Genomic DNA, 13,686 nt, shown 5'->3' on the forward strand with positions numbered 1-13,686 from the left:
TTGCCCCAGCAGGGGATGGCGGGTCACGTGCCTAGGCGGTGAACCGCGGCCGTAAAATATAACTAAACTAAACTAAATACACATTTCATTCCATCCAGCTATTTACAAATTGGACTGCACAGGACCACTCGAGGACAGAAAGCCCCCATTAGGATGGATGATGACCTTGGTGTACCCGTCTTCTCTCTTGTCGAACTTGTGATAGGCAATTTCAGCATCGTCCAGCGCGATCTCATGGGAAATCACAAAGCTTGGCTTGGCCTTGCCCGCGACGATCATATCCCGCAGGTATCGGTTATAGGCCTTGACATTGCATTGACCAGTGGCCAACGACAAACCCTATGAAAGTTAGATGCATACTGGGCCACACTAGAACCTGAATCTGTACCTTTTCAAAGAGCTTGCCAAAGCTGAGACTGATGGCGCCCTTGGCGGTGGCTTCATCAGAAGCCCCTGGGTCACTATGGCCTACATTAGTGTTCTGCAGGCATCATTGGCTGGGAAGAGTACATACCTAGGCACATATAGTCCTGGAATACCCATGCCTCCACAAGCTCGGGTGACACTGATCATGTTTTCAAGCACAATGTTGGCTTTCTCTGATGATCCGCTCTTGTCTATAGCTTGGTAACCCACCGCGTCCACAGACCGGTCGACCATTCCCCCGTTCAGACGAATAATCTCCTCCACAGTGTCCACTGCGGTGAAGTCAATCGGAATGCAGCCAATTCTCTGAGCAGCTGCCAGGCGCTCCGGAACTCGGTCAACGACAAACACGCGAGATGCCCCGCGCAGGGAGGCAGAGTAGGCGGCCATGAGGCCTACAGGACCCGCACCGAAAACCGCGATACTTTCCCCAGATTTGAAGCCAGAGATTTCCACTCCATGCCAACCTAGGACAAAATCAGATCTTAAAGCTTATTCGGGGGATAGGTTTAACATTGAAATATACCTGTTGGGAAGATATCTATGGTAGTCAGTTAGAAAATGTCGCGATCAAGAATAAATGCTCGGAACTCACCCGCGAGTAGAACAAAGTCGGCCTCATGTTCCGTTCCAGGGGGCAGTAGAAGCGCGTTGAAATCGGCATATGGAACCCGGATATATTGCGCCTGGCCTGGAGGTTCAATTGGGTTAACTTCAATTATTTTATGTCTTAACTGGGCATGGCGCAATTACCTCCTCGGTACGGACCCATAGCAACATAGCCTGTAGAACGTCAGCAACCAGCGACTCGTAGAAGTAAGGAAGATTAATTTATACCATAAGCACCACCAGCAAACCCTGGGTTAACGCCTGTGCAAAAGGCAGTATAACCCTGTTCACAATTCTGGCACCGACCATCAGCCACGTTGAATGGCATCACAACACGGTCCCCCTTTTTCAACAGTGTGACACCCTCTCCCAGTTCCTCGATGATACCCATGTTTTCATGGCCTTGCGACATGTTAGTAAGTATTTCCCACGCTCTACGATAATCTTGGGCCCACCGACCAAATGTAATCCCGGGCTCTGCCGCCGTGCGCCCTTCATACATGCTGTGTAGTTGTGAGTCCAATGCCACCACTCATCGTCAACTGCACCCCCCTGTATACTCACTGCAGGTCGGATCCGCAGATGGCAGCCTAGCGGTGTCAATAATAATTGATTTCGCTCGTTGAAAGGGAAGCCTACCGTGGTGACTTTGACAATGACGTCATCGGGGTGTTCCAGCTTCGGCTTTTCGACATCCTCCACGCGCACCTTGTAAGGGCCGAGATAGTTGAGTGCTTTCATAGTGGATGCCATGGCGACGGTGGTTTGCTGTGCTGAGAACGAAAAATTAAATCTGACATGTGGGTTTCGCGGTCGGGGATCGGGGAGATATATGAGTTGTGCGACATGGTATCTTCGGGGTTATGTCCCCGATTCCAAATCGGGTTCAGGATTCCGTCAGTCCCCGCGATGGAGAAGCTTCGTGAGCTGAATTATCGCCGATCATGGCAAGATTACCCCGTCGAGCCAAAGTGGACCTTGCGACCGGGGAAGATTTCCCCTTCTACGCCCGCGGGGTTATTCTTGGCGCCGGCACGCGGAGAACGTTGCCCTATTCAATGGGAATTGGAGATTGCCTCATCTTGCTCGCCTCTATCATAATGGAGTCGCCTCGAGGACCAGGCGGAGTACAAATTGGGGAGCCTCTGGCCGGAGATTTCGTAGATTGCTTGTCAATATTTTCGAAGTTTGCAAAGTCCTAAGACTTCATTTCAGTGTTCGAGGATCAATATGACTTCTGTGCTGCGCTTTCGCTCGGTCTGGGGCGTTGATGCTGGAGTATATTATGAGAACTGGGCTAAGTGGTTTCCCAGCCTAAAGGCTCAGGGTTATAGTAAGGGATTATTCTTTCATTGCGTAAATCAAGCAGCTAACGAGTGTGTCAATTAGCCGGGGTGGAAATCGACATTGCTCCATTTGAGGATTTGGCTTCAATCCGCCGGCTTTGCGACGAAATTGGTTTGGAGATTACCATCTTGTGAGTTGATACATTACTCAATTTAACTCTGCTATCATATATTTAATGCCTTTTCCTCAGAATCCATACGCTCTGGCCCATGTATGCCGGTCCGAAGCCCGCGGGCCTCACACCTAAAGACCACCTGGTCGGCTATCGCACACAATTGGAGCGCGCCAAGACGCTCAAGCCATGCAAAGTCAATGCGCATTCCGGAGAGTGAGTTCATCATCTCGGCGTGCTTTAATTCCATGCTCATACGTATAAATCCAGCGACCAATGGACGGTTGACGAGGCGGTCGAATTCTTCGAGGGCTCCCTGGTCGTCGATGCCGAGCTCGGGCTTCAGGGCAAGGTCTGTCACGAGACTCACCGGAACCGAGCCTTTTTCGGTCCATACACAACCGCGAAGGTATTGAAGAGAGTACCTAGGTAAGATCAGGATGCCCTTAATGTTGAAGCTTACTGCTAACGAGTTATGGCAGTCTGCGTGTGACGGCCGACTTTTCCCACTTCGTTGTTGTCTGCGAACGGCTGCTGGATCAAGGCGAGGAAGACAAGGAGCTTCTGCGAACGATAATCCCCCATGTAAGCGACGAGACCCTTCGCGATGAAGTCTATCTATGCCAAGCTGATCTCTTCAAGGTCAATCATATCCATGCTAGAATGGGCACGACACAGTCCTCGCAGTGCCCTGAGCCAACGAACCCGGTCTTTAAGGAGGAACGACGATTTTTTGAAGATTCGTGGAAACAGATTATTGAGGCTTTTGCGACTGGTCCATTCAAATCAGAACCTATTACATTTGTCCCTGAGTATGGGTGAGCGACGATTTACATTCGTGCCTTAATGCGCTTTTCATGGTCTGACAGTCTCTTGGTTCCTTACAGACCTTATCCCTATCACCCGTTCGGAGCTGCCAGCGATTTCTCCGACGTCGCCGATAGCGAAGCTAGCCGTCTTCACCCGCTGTTTGAAGAGTGGTCCAAGGCTGCAGCGGCGCGTTCATAGATGCTGAAGTCATGAGGAAGGCCGATAAAGGCTTCAACTGTAACATCGGACGAGATATGCGATCGGTTATCGCACGGAGATAGATAGATTGTTTTTTTCTTTCTACATTGCTTTTGCTATAAATCATGACATACAATGGTAACTATGACGCAAATTTCCTTCAAAAGAGACCTTCAGGAGTGAGAGTATTAGACATGAATAGAACTCAGAAAATTCAAGAACATAAGAGTGAACAGCTGTGCGATGCCCGCTTTGCAAATCCTGTTTTTTTTATCAGAGCATATAGCACTTCCACTCAAGTTATCGTTAACACATTTCATATAAATATAAATAAACAACGTAGATTCCGAATAATGGTCGTTTGAAAATATCGCAGGTCCGGCACGGTATATTTAACATGGATTCATATCACAAGTCATCACTGTCTAGCAGGTGAACGGCTTGCTAATGGCCCCCGATTGAAATTTTGTAACCTATAGATACAAACTTAGTATATGATAGCATGTTCAAGGAGGAAATACTCACAAGTTCTTTGATGCTGGAATAAGTACCGCAGCCAAAGACAACCATGCCCACTATGAAGACAACCAGATTACAGATCGCGGGTTGCAGATTGTGCTTCTCATACCATGCTCCTTCTCTCAGACGCACAAACCACATGAGTGGAGGAATGTAGAAAGATAGACCGGACACAAAAAGTGCTGAGATGATCGACAGTAGCTCCGAGAAAATGGGAATGGCCTCGGCGATCACCCAGGCTAACACTGTCACAAGCGATATAAGACCCAACCAAGTCATCCAGCCCTTTCGGGTATTGATAAAACGGGCGGCAGAGTCATGGTAGACTTTGCCATGGATGTATCGACACACGACTGTTGTGTTGATCGAACCCGAGATAAATATGACCGGGAGGGCTATTCCAAAAACCACTCTTGAGATCACGGGTCCAGCCGACAGCAATGCAGGGGATTGCACCCCCTGCCCCACAAAAGCGTAGATCAGCGATCCGGTCAGAGTATATATGACGATCTGGATTCCTCCCAGCCACCAAAGCGTTTTCACATAGTCATCAGGTGTATGCATATCCTCCATGAAAGACGGCAAGCAGCCAGCGAAGGAATATGCGAAAACGATATTGTTGGTGGCCACAATTGCCTGCGAAAATGAGATCCCGGTTATTGGCCATGCAGACCAAGGCGCACTACCAATAGAGAAAGTGCCAGTATCATGGGAGCTTTGAATGCCGGTTGCAATCACAGTGATCCCAATCGCTAAGATTATGGAAGCAAAGTCGATATAGCCGAGGATTGCAATTTCGGCAAAGGACGGAGGAATGGCGAGAATCATCAGAATTGCCGCGGAAACCACACTGAAGACAACTGAACACACGCCACTTTCAGTGATAGTCTGGAAAGCAATTGCTCCTGTCAAGCAGTGCGAGCCAATCACAAAGATCAATAAGGCCACAAAAGCACCCACAAAGATCTTAGATCCCACGCTTCCCAGCAGGAGCTGACCAACGTCCGCATAGTGTCCTACTTGAGGGTACTTCAGCTTAACTTGACCGATCTTATAACCCGCATACATCGCGACCAGACCGATACCAACGGTCAGGATAACACCAGCAACCATGCCCAATGTGGAAAACGCAGAGGGAAGACCTAAGCTTCCTAGGGCAATTGCCTCCACTATGGAAATAATTGTGAGGCGTTTCCATCCCAGCCGACGAAATCTGGCATTGCCCTCTAAAATATACTGCGTCTCGGGGTCGGAGAGATCCTGATCCTTAGGGAGGCCTTCGCTGGCCATTGAGTCGGGAGCGTATATAAACGTGAACGATAGGATGCCTGAACGGTTTATCGAATGATTGTGTTTTGTGAAAGCAGAGAGACTCTTATCAAATCGTAAATGAACGAAATGAGGGAATGGGAGGATTTCGGGGATCGCGGTTAGAGATTATCAGATGATCAGATAAGATGATTTATGTCCGAGGGGATGTCCCAGCCGAGAAGCCCCACCCTTTCTGCAAAACCTTTTTGAAGCTAAGACATCGCTATTTCACTAGCCGCTTATCGTGCGCAGGTTCTTCAGCATTGGCAGTGTGATTTGGATCTAGTATCCTCTACGATCAAGTTGTCAGCCATATAATGTGGTAGTCTATGCTGCCTCAATGAGCATGAGGATATTTCGTTGTCCAAGCGAGTCTCGTCCTCAAGGTGTTCAGCAATCTCAACTAGAGAATCACTTTCAAGACAGAATTTGCATTAATTGTGGGGGTACGAGGGCACTAGGAGTTATGAGCGGGGCATTTATATTATCCAGGCACAGTCTGTCCAATTGGACCCCCTTGTAGGATGGCAGGGCGGCCTGTCAACTGGTATCAACCCATGCTAGAACTCTAGTAACCTCGGTTCGGTTGATGCTCCACGTTACTGTGCAGAAAATGGGAAAAGTCCGAGTGTTCTGTCCGCGCGGTCAGATTTTAGCAGATAATTCTGATAGTGCTACTACGGAGATTAATGGAATAAGCTCCCGAATGCCACCTCAGAAGGAAAGAAGAAAGAAAACCGCGGGATAGGAGCTATCATATGCTTCATGATACCTTGGTGATCATTGTGTATCCATGATGCATCTCTCTTTGCATGTGTCACTATGATCATCCTCTCCTCACATCATTTTGAAAAACGGCATCGCGGTTTGCCAATTGCTCGGGGCGCGCGCCACGCCTCGGGAGAAAGGCCTACTTCGGGTCTAGCGAACATCCCGGCCGCCACAATAACAGGTTTATCCACAAGTCATGCCAAAGATGTTCGAGCACAAATAAGGAGATAAGCTCTCTACCCCGCCCCCGAATTAGTCCGGTCTCGTGCTGGTTGTCTACGATAAAGAATAAAGAGCCCTGGTCATCCAATTGTATGATTGAGATTGGGGGAGAATTGTGAGCGAGACAAAAGGCAAGGGGCTCCGGCGAGGAATGTGGAATGTGAGGAATACCATTTTCAGTGCTATTCAAACATGTATACAGTCTCAAACAACTTTGAATTTGAATAGAGTGGAGAGACATTCGGCAAAAGATTACTCAAATCATTCAGGTGGTTTTCTTAATCAATTGTTTTCATCGAATTTGTCTGGGATTTATATGTATCGCCAACGAATTCAAAGCTGCTCCGGTTAGACGCTATATATTCCCCTCTCACAAGAATGTAATTGTGAGCATAATTGGATCGTGTCCCAGTATTTCCTGTGCAAATGGTGGTGGGGAACAATAATTTCCCGTAATCCAATTGCTATTGTTTGACATTCGCCGACCATGTAAGCGTGTATTATCCATTGAAATGACTGCAGACTCTAGGTGCTGTTTCGGTACATCTATGGGGGTAAGTCATGAAGACATCTGTAGCTCATCATAACAAAGACTTATCGATCGGCCTGGAGTGCCAGGTTACCTTATTTGAGTTATATTTCATAACTGCAGATAGGGTTTATAAGTACCGAAATATGGGATATTTGTGGACCCACGGAGATAAAGAAAGATTTTCTTAATTTGAGGAGATTGAAACGACGGTACTATAAGTACAGAGGTTTTTATATAACATGTGGGAGAATCACTAGGAAGGGAGAAAGCTTGGCAGGTTGCTTCAGGCATCTATATGTCGAACCCGGGGTATGGTACACATTTTCAAGACAAGATGAGTGAATACTCACTTATCTATATAGCCCACAACTTCTCCATGTTAAGTACATACGACCACAGGGTGTGGAGAACAGGGCTTCCCGTCCGCTCAGCCGTACTTAAGCCACACGCCGGCAGGTTAGTAGTTGGGTGGGTGACCACCAGCGAATCCCTGCTGTTGTATGTTTTTGATTTTATTTTTTTGTTTCTAGTTCTTTCTGCTTTTTGGAACATTTCACCAAACCTCGCTAGTTCAACCAAACAAGCAAGGACAATTCAACGCAGCGAGTGACCTCATAGCTCTTTGAAGAGGCCTCTGGCAATTCTCTAAACTACGCCATTAGGCAATGAAATGGAGTGTGAATTCGGTGGCGATCATTGAGCAATTCCGGTCGTAATTCCGGCATGTAGATCCGAGGTAATTGTTAATCTATGACTCCCGCCCGCCACTCACAGCGGATCCATGGGTTTCCTGAAGCAAATCCTGAACAGCTTGGTTAAAAGTTGAGATAGCCACTCCGAGGTCACCTGTTACGTTTTTACAATATGACGAACCAACATGCGTTACGTAGTCGAATCCTCGTGACAGGTGCTAATGGCTATATCGCCTCCCATGTCGTCGATCAGTTGCTTGGCCTTGGATACATGGTGCGGGGGACTATTCGCGGCTCTAAGCCCTGGTTGAATCAGTATTTCGACCAGAAGTATGGGTCTGGATGTTTCGAAACAGTCATTGTGCCTTCTTTTGAGGACATGGGCGTTATTGAAAGTGCACTAGACGGAATTGATCCGTCATTCACTTGGTATCAACTTATTCGGGCCTCTCCTTGAGTAAAAGAAAAAGAAAAAAGAGCCCAGTCTGATAATACGGAATCAACGGCAGGCTTCTGATTTGACCTTTGGATGTGACCCTAATGCGGTGATCCCGTGGGTTGTTCAGGCTACCCTGAGTATCCTGGAAATTGCGTCGCGGAAGCCTTCAATCAAGCGGGTGGTCTTGGTATCGTCTTCAAGTGCAACATACCCCTTGACTCCGGACCCTGCAGGACGTCAGCTTCATTCCGGTGAGTGCATTAGGAACTCCCCGGTAATTCCGGGGCCGATCAGTGCCTTGTTAACAGACTTCCTACAGATATTTGGAATGATGCCGCTGTCAGAGCTGCATGGGATGATAATACTCCCTTGTCAGAACGAGCAGTCGCAGTATATGCAGCGTCGAAAACAGAAGGAGAGCGGCAGTCGTGGAAGTGGGTTGAGTCTCATCGTCCGCACTTCGAGTTCAATACGGTCCTTCCATGCTTTGTTGTTAGTACATCTTCAAATTCGGAAACACCCATTCTCCGTTGACTATGAATGCATAGGTGGGCAAAATTCTTCACCCTGAAATACTGGGTTCTACAATGGGCTCGGTTCGCGAGTTGCTTCAAGGCGACAGCACAGCGTTTTCGAAGTTCCCTGGACGTGGGTCTTTCTCCCAAGCCCATTTTCACATAATCCTCAAACCTCGAGAAATTAACTCCTCTTAGAATGGTATGTCGATGTTGAGGATACTGCTCGACTCTGTGCGCTCGGCCTGTTGGATGACACCGTCAAGTCCGAACGGATCTTTGCGTTTTGAGAGCAGAGAAACTGGACAGATACCGTCACTATGATTCGCGGTCTTCGTCCAAACAATAAGAGTATTCCGGATCCACCTAAAAATGAAGTAAGGGATCGAACTGAGGTCCTACTCCGTGGAAGAGCCGAGGAATTGCTTCGAGTATTTCACAGCCAGTCCGGATTTACTTCAGTGAGAGATGGTCTCACAAAAGGCATCGAAGGGCACCGACCGACGTTAGTTTTACCGACATTCTTCAGTTCCACGGCAGAGGCAGAACGGAATGCAGCTGGTCTTCTAAAGATCCAGAAATCCGTGAAAGCATCCACATCCGCAGCGAGAAGCCTCATCGACTTCGCCCACGACGTCTATTTTAAACGATACCCCGACATTCGTTTTGACGGCTCATGTGCCACTTTTCTTGCCTCAGCCTGTGTCACTTCACTTTATGATGTCTTTGATTCCCGGACAGCAACACAGAATGTCGATTCTGTTTTCAAGACGGTGGAACATGGGATCCAATGCCTGGATTAAATTGAACACATCGGGCCAATTATGGGGAAAGCTATCAGTATGGATATCATGCAAGTCGCCAAGGACGCATTGGTATCAATTGAACATTTCTTCGAACAGGATCAAAACTTGGTCGATTCCTTCCCAAGGCTAGTGTATGTTGTCTATCTCCGATTTTTCACTCTCTGCTGATCGTCTCCTAATGTCTGAACAGTAATAACAATGTGCCAGTCGTGATCGCTCTGAACCATTCCTCGGAGCTACCAAACTTTGGAATTTCTAATCTCCTTGAGCATTCTATTTTATTCCAAGGTCCCGAATTATCAGACCATGGCTCCGAAGTGAACTACTTGCCACACTGGCTGGAACATGGGTTTGATGTCCAGCAAATTCCCGAAAGTCTCTTCTGAATCATGGATAGATACATATGATTATGATGGGGAATCATAAATAGGACTCTTGCCACTTATAGCACTAAAAGTAGTGTACTTTAGGTTTATTAGACTTTAATATAGGCGGGGACATGCATTTTCTTGAGTAGGGCTTTCGTTTCCTAGACAAGTTTGGGATGTTCAACTTCTTGGCTCGGCATTTATGAGGCGGGATCTTCACCCCTGTTCATATTTTATTGAGCCAGCCTTTGATCGCAACACGTTCCAGATATACGAAAGAGAACCTCAGAGTCTTGTCAGCAGGTCAAAGAATCATTTATGTCTTGATTTCATTGATTAATATCCACAGATAGCGGCAAAAGCCTCCTGGGTACCGCCCCCAAATTATTTGCGGATCAATGAAATCATAATTCGCGACTACGGTCAATTTTAGTGCCTAGCTTACGCCACTAGCGCTGTCTATAGCAAGTCGACCAAAGGAAAATTGATCAACCAAAAATCAATCAGGAATCCGTCTACATTTCCATGATAGTGCTGAATTTCTATGATAAGGCCATGATTGGATACCACTTATTTCATCTGACAAGAAGAGAATGTTGTTCGTATTTTGAGGTGCTTCCTAGCTGGGTCTGTCAGCGGTCTAGCCTTCAGCTTGTTAAATGGTAGGCGGCAGCGATCTGAGTTGTGTTTGTGTTGGGGCTTACGGGCCGCCATGTCTTTGGATAAGTACCATGCTTCTCGCCCTTTGAGATTTTCATTCAATACCCAATTCCTCAAAAACCATCACGACATCTAAACCGAGTCATACTCTTACATCTTCGGTCCATTAAATCATATTCTCACCTCCCCCACCTATTCTCTCTTGCTCCACTGCCATCACTATGGAAAGCGGCTACACCGTCGCCTACGACGGCTTCGGCCTCCGCATCTACGATATAATGGTCCACTGGTGGAACGACAACTATGTCTGGCGCTGTCCCTCCTCCTTCCTCAATGAATTTTTCTCTGCCAACGTTGGCCAGCGACATCTCGATATCGGGGTCGGAACCGGCTACTTCCCCGCGCACCACCGCCAACGCGTGATGCAGAAGGGCGAGTCCTGGCCCCAGCACCTCACTCTCGTGGACATGAACACTCTCTGTCTCGAGCGATCTGCCGCCCGCGTCGGCTGTCCCGAGCGCACCACGACAATCCAAGCCGACGTGTTCGAGCCCATCAAGGTGCCGGCCGCGGACGGCGCCGGACCCGGCACCACTGCGTCACGGAAATATGACTCCATTTCGCTCATGTACCTTCTTCATTGCTTGCCACCGCCTTGTGCGCGGAAAGCGACTGTTTTTGCCCACCTGAAAGAGCATCTGAAGCCGGATGGGACGCTGTTCGGAGCGACGATCCTGGGCCAGCGTGTGGAGCACAACTGGTTTGGGAAAATAACAATGGGCTTGTATAATTACAAGGGTATCTTTGGGAACTCTGGTGATGATCCGGAGGTGTTCAAGAAGGAATTAATGAATGAGTTTGACGATGTTGATGCTTGGGTTGTTGGTGCCGTGTTGGTTTTCCGGGCGAGGAAGCCTAAGTTGACTTGATTGTCGTCTCCACCTTGTGATTTATGGTTATATTAGGTTTTATTTTAGGCGCAAATATGAGGAGAACATTATATTATACAAAAAGTCGCAGTACGCCCCTTTATTGTAATAGTTATCTGGTAATTTCTGTCCTCTCTGGGCTGCCTGAGGTAGGGTAAATAGTACAAATATTCGTTCGGTCGGAGGAAGAGAGATGATGAGAAGGGCTTCGCATTGAATGACATAGACGATAAGACATATATTGGAAGAAAAGATAAAGGCATGGAAAGGAAAACTAGCACGTCGTCATTCATAATACTTTCATTCCTTTTTCAAACTCAACATGCAATCTTATTAAAAAGAACATAAATCAAATGCCAACAATCGCATAGCTATCTACCTGATCATTTTCATCTTTCCCAACAATCCCGCCAGCATCTCTCGCTGCTTGTTCAACTCAGCCAGCTTCCCCCTCTGCAATTTGCCATTTACTGTTCGCGGGATCCGCTCCACGAAATAAACACCACCGTCCAGCACTTTGTAACTTGCCAACCGCTGCTGCACAAAGTCAAACACTTCCTCTGCCGTCAGTTTGCCCTTGGTGCCTCCGGTGCGCACAACATAGGCGCAAGGAGCCTCGGTACTGCCATCAGAAAGGGTGATTCCCATGACAGCGATATCGGTGATAAGCGGGTGCTTGAGCAGCACGGCTTCGATTTCCGCGGGAGAAACTTGGTAGCTGCTTGTTATTAGCATGATAGCTCATATTGGAACTACTCACAGAGGAACGAGATAGCGACTTACCCTCTTACTTTAATCAACTCTTTCGTTCTACCCACAATCACGTACTCACCGTGATCATTAACATATGCGACATCGCCGGTACTGAACCAACCCTGGTCATCGACCACGGACTCTCCCTGACCCAAGTACTCACTGAAAAGGCCCAGCCCGCGAACATGCAGTTGACCGGATACTCTCTGGCCCTTGGTCCCGTCTTTGTTCAGTTTCTCTTCGGCGGAGACACCATCAGTATTGGTGGGAACCAATTTAGCCTCGTACCCGGGTAAAACACGCCCGATGCTACCGAGGTCACCCTGCCCCAGTCTTCCAGTCTCGGGATACTGGTTTTGAATGACAACGCCGCACTCCGTCATTCCCCAGACTTGGCCGGCACAAGCATCGGGGTGCAGGATATCCTGAAATGCAGCCATGGAGTCTCGATCGATAGGGGCACCGGAGAGTCCGATATATCGGAGTGAAGAGAGCGAGGGAACGACGTCCAGCGATGCAGGGCCCTGGTTCAATGCGTGCACCACGACAGGAACGAGGTACGTTTCGCTAATCTGGTACCGCTTCACGGTGTCCAGGAAGACGGGGAGCTGGAACCCCCGCAGAATGTAAAGCGGGTGACCGTATCGAATGGGGAATAGATGTGTCCACAGCGAGGTAAAGACGTGGAAAATGGGTAGGCAGACAAGCCGGGTGATTTTGTAAGGAGGGGTGTAGAGGATTGCGTGGTGGCGGGCGATGAGCGCCGCATGGGTAAGCACGGCAGCCTTTGGGAGGCCGGTAGTGCCGCTGGTGAGGTAGAGAGCTGCTGGTGCGGATTTGGCGGTCTCAGGGTCGGTGATAAGGACATGATCAGCGGTTTGGTGGGAGAGGAAGGATGTGATGCTTGGTGGAGAATGAGTGTTGGGAGATTGGACAGGGAGTTGACCTTTCCCGTGGGCGAAGGCAATGGTGGCGTCGATGCTTGCATCGTGAATAATGAAAATTTTTTGGGATTGGATGTTGTTCTTGTCGGAGACAGCGAGTACAGTAGAGAGAGCGTCTTCTTCGGTAATGATAAGCCGCGGTTTCGTCAGTTGGACGACACGATTGAATTCGTCCACGGAACTGTGAGGGTTCGATCCCATGTAAATTCCACCAGTGCCGATGATGGCGAGGAAGAGGGCAGTGTATAGGACCTAAGGAAGATAACGTTAGGTTTGTTCTGAAGATGACAGGTAATAGAGATCAGTTACATTATTCCCCGTGTGGACGACAACACAGTCTCCTTTTTCAACACCATGCGCTTTGAGACCAGCTATAAGTGTACGGACAAGTAGAGGAAATTGAAGTCCATTCAGGTATCGACTTGGATACTGAGCATCAATAAAGAGAGCTTCCGAGGGGTCATAGTCTGCTCGAGCGTCCAGAGCAAAACTGACCACGTCGTGGGAGATGGGAGGCGTGGAGGAAATCATGACGGAACTGGTTCGAAGGAGTAAACACGGATAACGAGAGAAGGGAGCAATAGGAGGGGGGAAAACCCATAGTTATATATAGATGATCTGACTAAGATTAGTATTTCTTTTGGACACATCAGCCCTTGTACGCAGAGTGCGTAAGAGAAGAATTCGTTGATTGGCCTTGGACAAGCATCTATTTTAAACCAT

The 13,686-nt window shown here is 48.1% G+C and overlaps 8 protein-coding genes across 8 annotated transcripts; 5 read left to right on the forward strand and 3 right to left on the reverse strand.

The window, feature by feature from the left end:
• Positions 1–102: 102 nt before the first annotated feature.
• On the reverse strand, positions 103–1,788 carry KD926_002564 (glutathione-independent formaldehyde dehydrogenase; the record flags this gene model as incomplete). Its single annotated transcript, XM_053094255.1, has 10 exons — positions 103–339; positions 389–461; positions 515–893; positions 953–967; positions 1,022–1,117; positions 1,180–1,209; positions 1,264–1,437; positions 1,495–1,538; positions 1,600–1,625; positions 1,675–1,788. The coding sequence occupies 10 exons, from the start codon at positions 1,786–1,788 to the stop codon at positions 103–105; spliced, it is 1,188 nt and encodes a 395-aa protein (XP_052950933.1).
• Positions 1,789–1,979: 191 nt separating this feature from the next.
• KD926_002565 (sugar phosphate isomerase/epimerase family protein) lies at positions 1,980–3,502 on the forward strand (the record flags this gene model as incomplete). The annotated part of the gene is made up of 7 exons (XM_053094256.1): positions 1,980–2,162; positions 2,251–2,368; positions 2,425–2,512; positions 2,573–2,710; positions 2,765–2,923; positions 2,977–3,312; positions 3,382–3,502. The coding sequence occupies 7 exons, from the start codon at positions 1,980–1,982 to the stop codon at positions 3,500–3,502; spliced, it is 1,143 nt and encodes a 380-aa protein (XP_052950934.1).
• A 425-nt stretch (positions 3,503–3,927) lies between these two features.
• Positions 3,928–5,311, reverse strand: KD926_002566 (uncharacterized protein; the record flags this gene model as incomplete). Its single annotated transcript, XM_053094257.1, has 2 exons — positions 3,928–3,975; positions 4,028–5,311. The coding sequence occupies 2 exons, from the start codon at positions 5,309–5,311 to the stop codon at positions 3,928–3,930; spliced, it is 1,332 nt and encodes a 443-aa protein (XP_052950935.1).
• Positions 5,312–7,721: 2,410 nt separating this feature from the next.
• KD926_002567 (uncharacterized protein) lies at positions 7,722–8,793 on the forward strand (the record flags this gene model as incomplete). Its single annotated transcript, XM_053094258.1, has 5 exons — positions 7,722–7,978; positions 8,034–8,239; positions 8,308–8,480; positions 8,537–8,636; positions 8,702–8,793. The coding sequence occupies 5 exons, from the start codon at positions 7,722–7,724 to the stop codon at positions 8,791–8,793; spliced, it is 828 nt and encodes a 275-aa protein (XP_052950936.1).
• Positions 8,794–8,823: 30 nt separating this feature from the next.
• On the forward strand, positions 8,824–9,306 carry KD926_002568 (uncharacterized protein; the record flags this gene model as incomplete). Its single annotated transcript, XM_053094260.1, has 1 exon — positions 8,824–9,306. The coding sequence occupies one exon, from the start codon at positions 8,824–8,826 to the stop codon at positions 9,304–9,306; it is 483 nt and encodes a 160-aa protein (XP_052950937.1).
• A 21-nt stretch (positions 9,307–9,327) lies between these two features.
• KD926_002569 (uncharacterized protein) lies at positions 9,328–9,695 on the forward strand (the record flags this gene model as incomplete). Its single annotated transcript, XM_053094261.1, has 2 exons — positions 9,328–9,440; positions 9,500–9,695. 2 exons carry the CDS (start codon positions 9,328–9,330, stop codon positions 9,693–9,695), a joined length of 309 nt encoding a protein of 102 aa, XP_052950938.1.
• Positions 9,696–10,558: 863 nt separating this feature from the next.
• On the forward strand, positions 10,559–11,266 carry KD926_002570 (class I SAM-dependent methyltransferase; the record flags this gene model as incomplete). The annotated part of the gene is made up of 1 exon (XM_053094262.1): positions 10,559–11,266. The coding sequence occupies one exon, from the start codon at positions 10,559–10,561 to the stop codon at positions 11,264–11,266; it is 708 nt and encodes a 235-aa protein (XP_052950939.1).
• A 375-nt stretch (positions 11,267–11,641) lies between these two features.
• KD926_002571 (acetyl-CoA synthetase-like protein) lies at positions 11,642–13,494 on the reverse strand (the record flags this gene model as incomplete). The annotated part of the gene is made up of 3 exons (XM_053094263.1): positions 11,642–11,984; positions 12,050–13,215; positions 13,273–13,494. The coding sequence occupies 3 exons, from the start codon at positions 13,492–13,494 to the stop codon at positions 11,642–11,644; spliced, it is 1,731 nt and encodes a 576-aa protein (XP_052950940.1).
• Between the last annotated feature and the right edge of the window lie 192 nt (positions 13,495–13,686).

This window comes from Aspergillus affinis (assembly GCF_023601865.1).
Source record: "Aspergillus affinis strain CMG 70 chromosome Unknown NODE_156_length_72552_cov_88_431238, whole genome shotgun sequence".
Classification (NCBI taxonomy): Eukaryota; Fungi; Ascomycota; class Eurotiomycetes; order Eurotiales; family Aspergillaceae; genus Aspergillus; species Aspergillus affinis.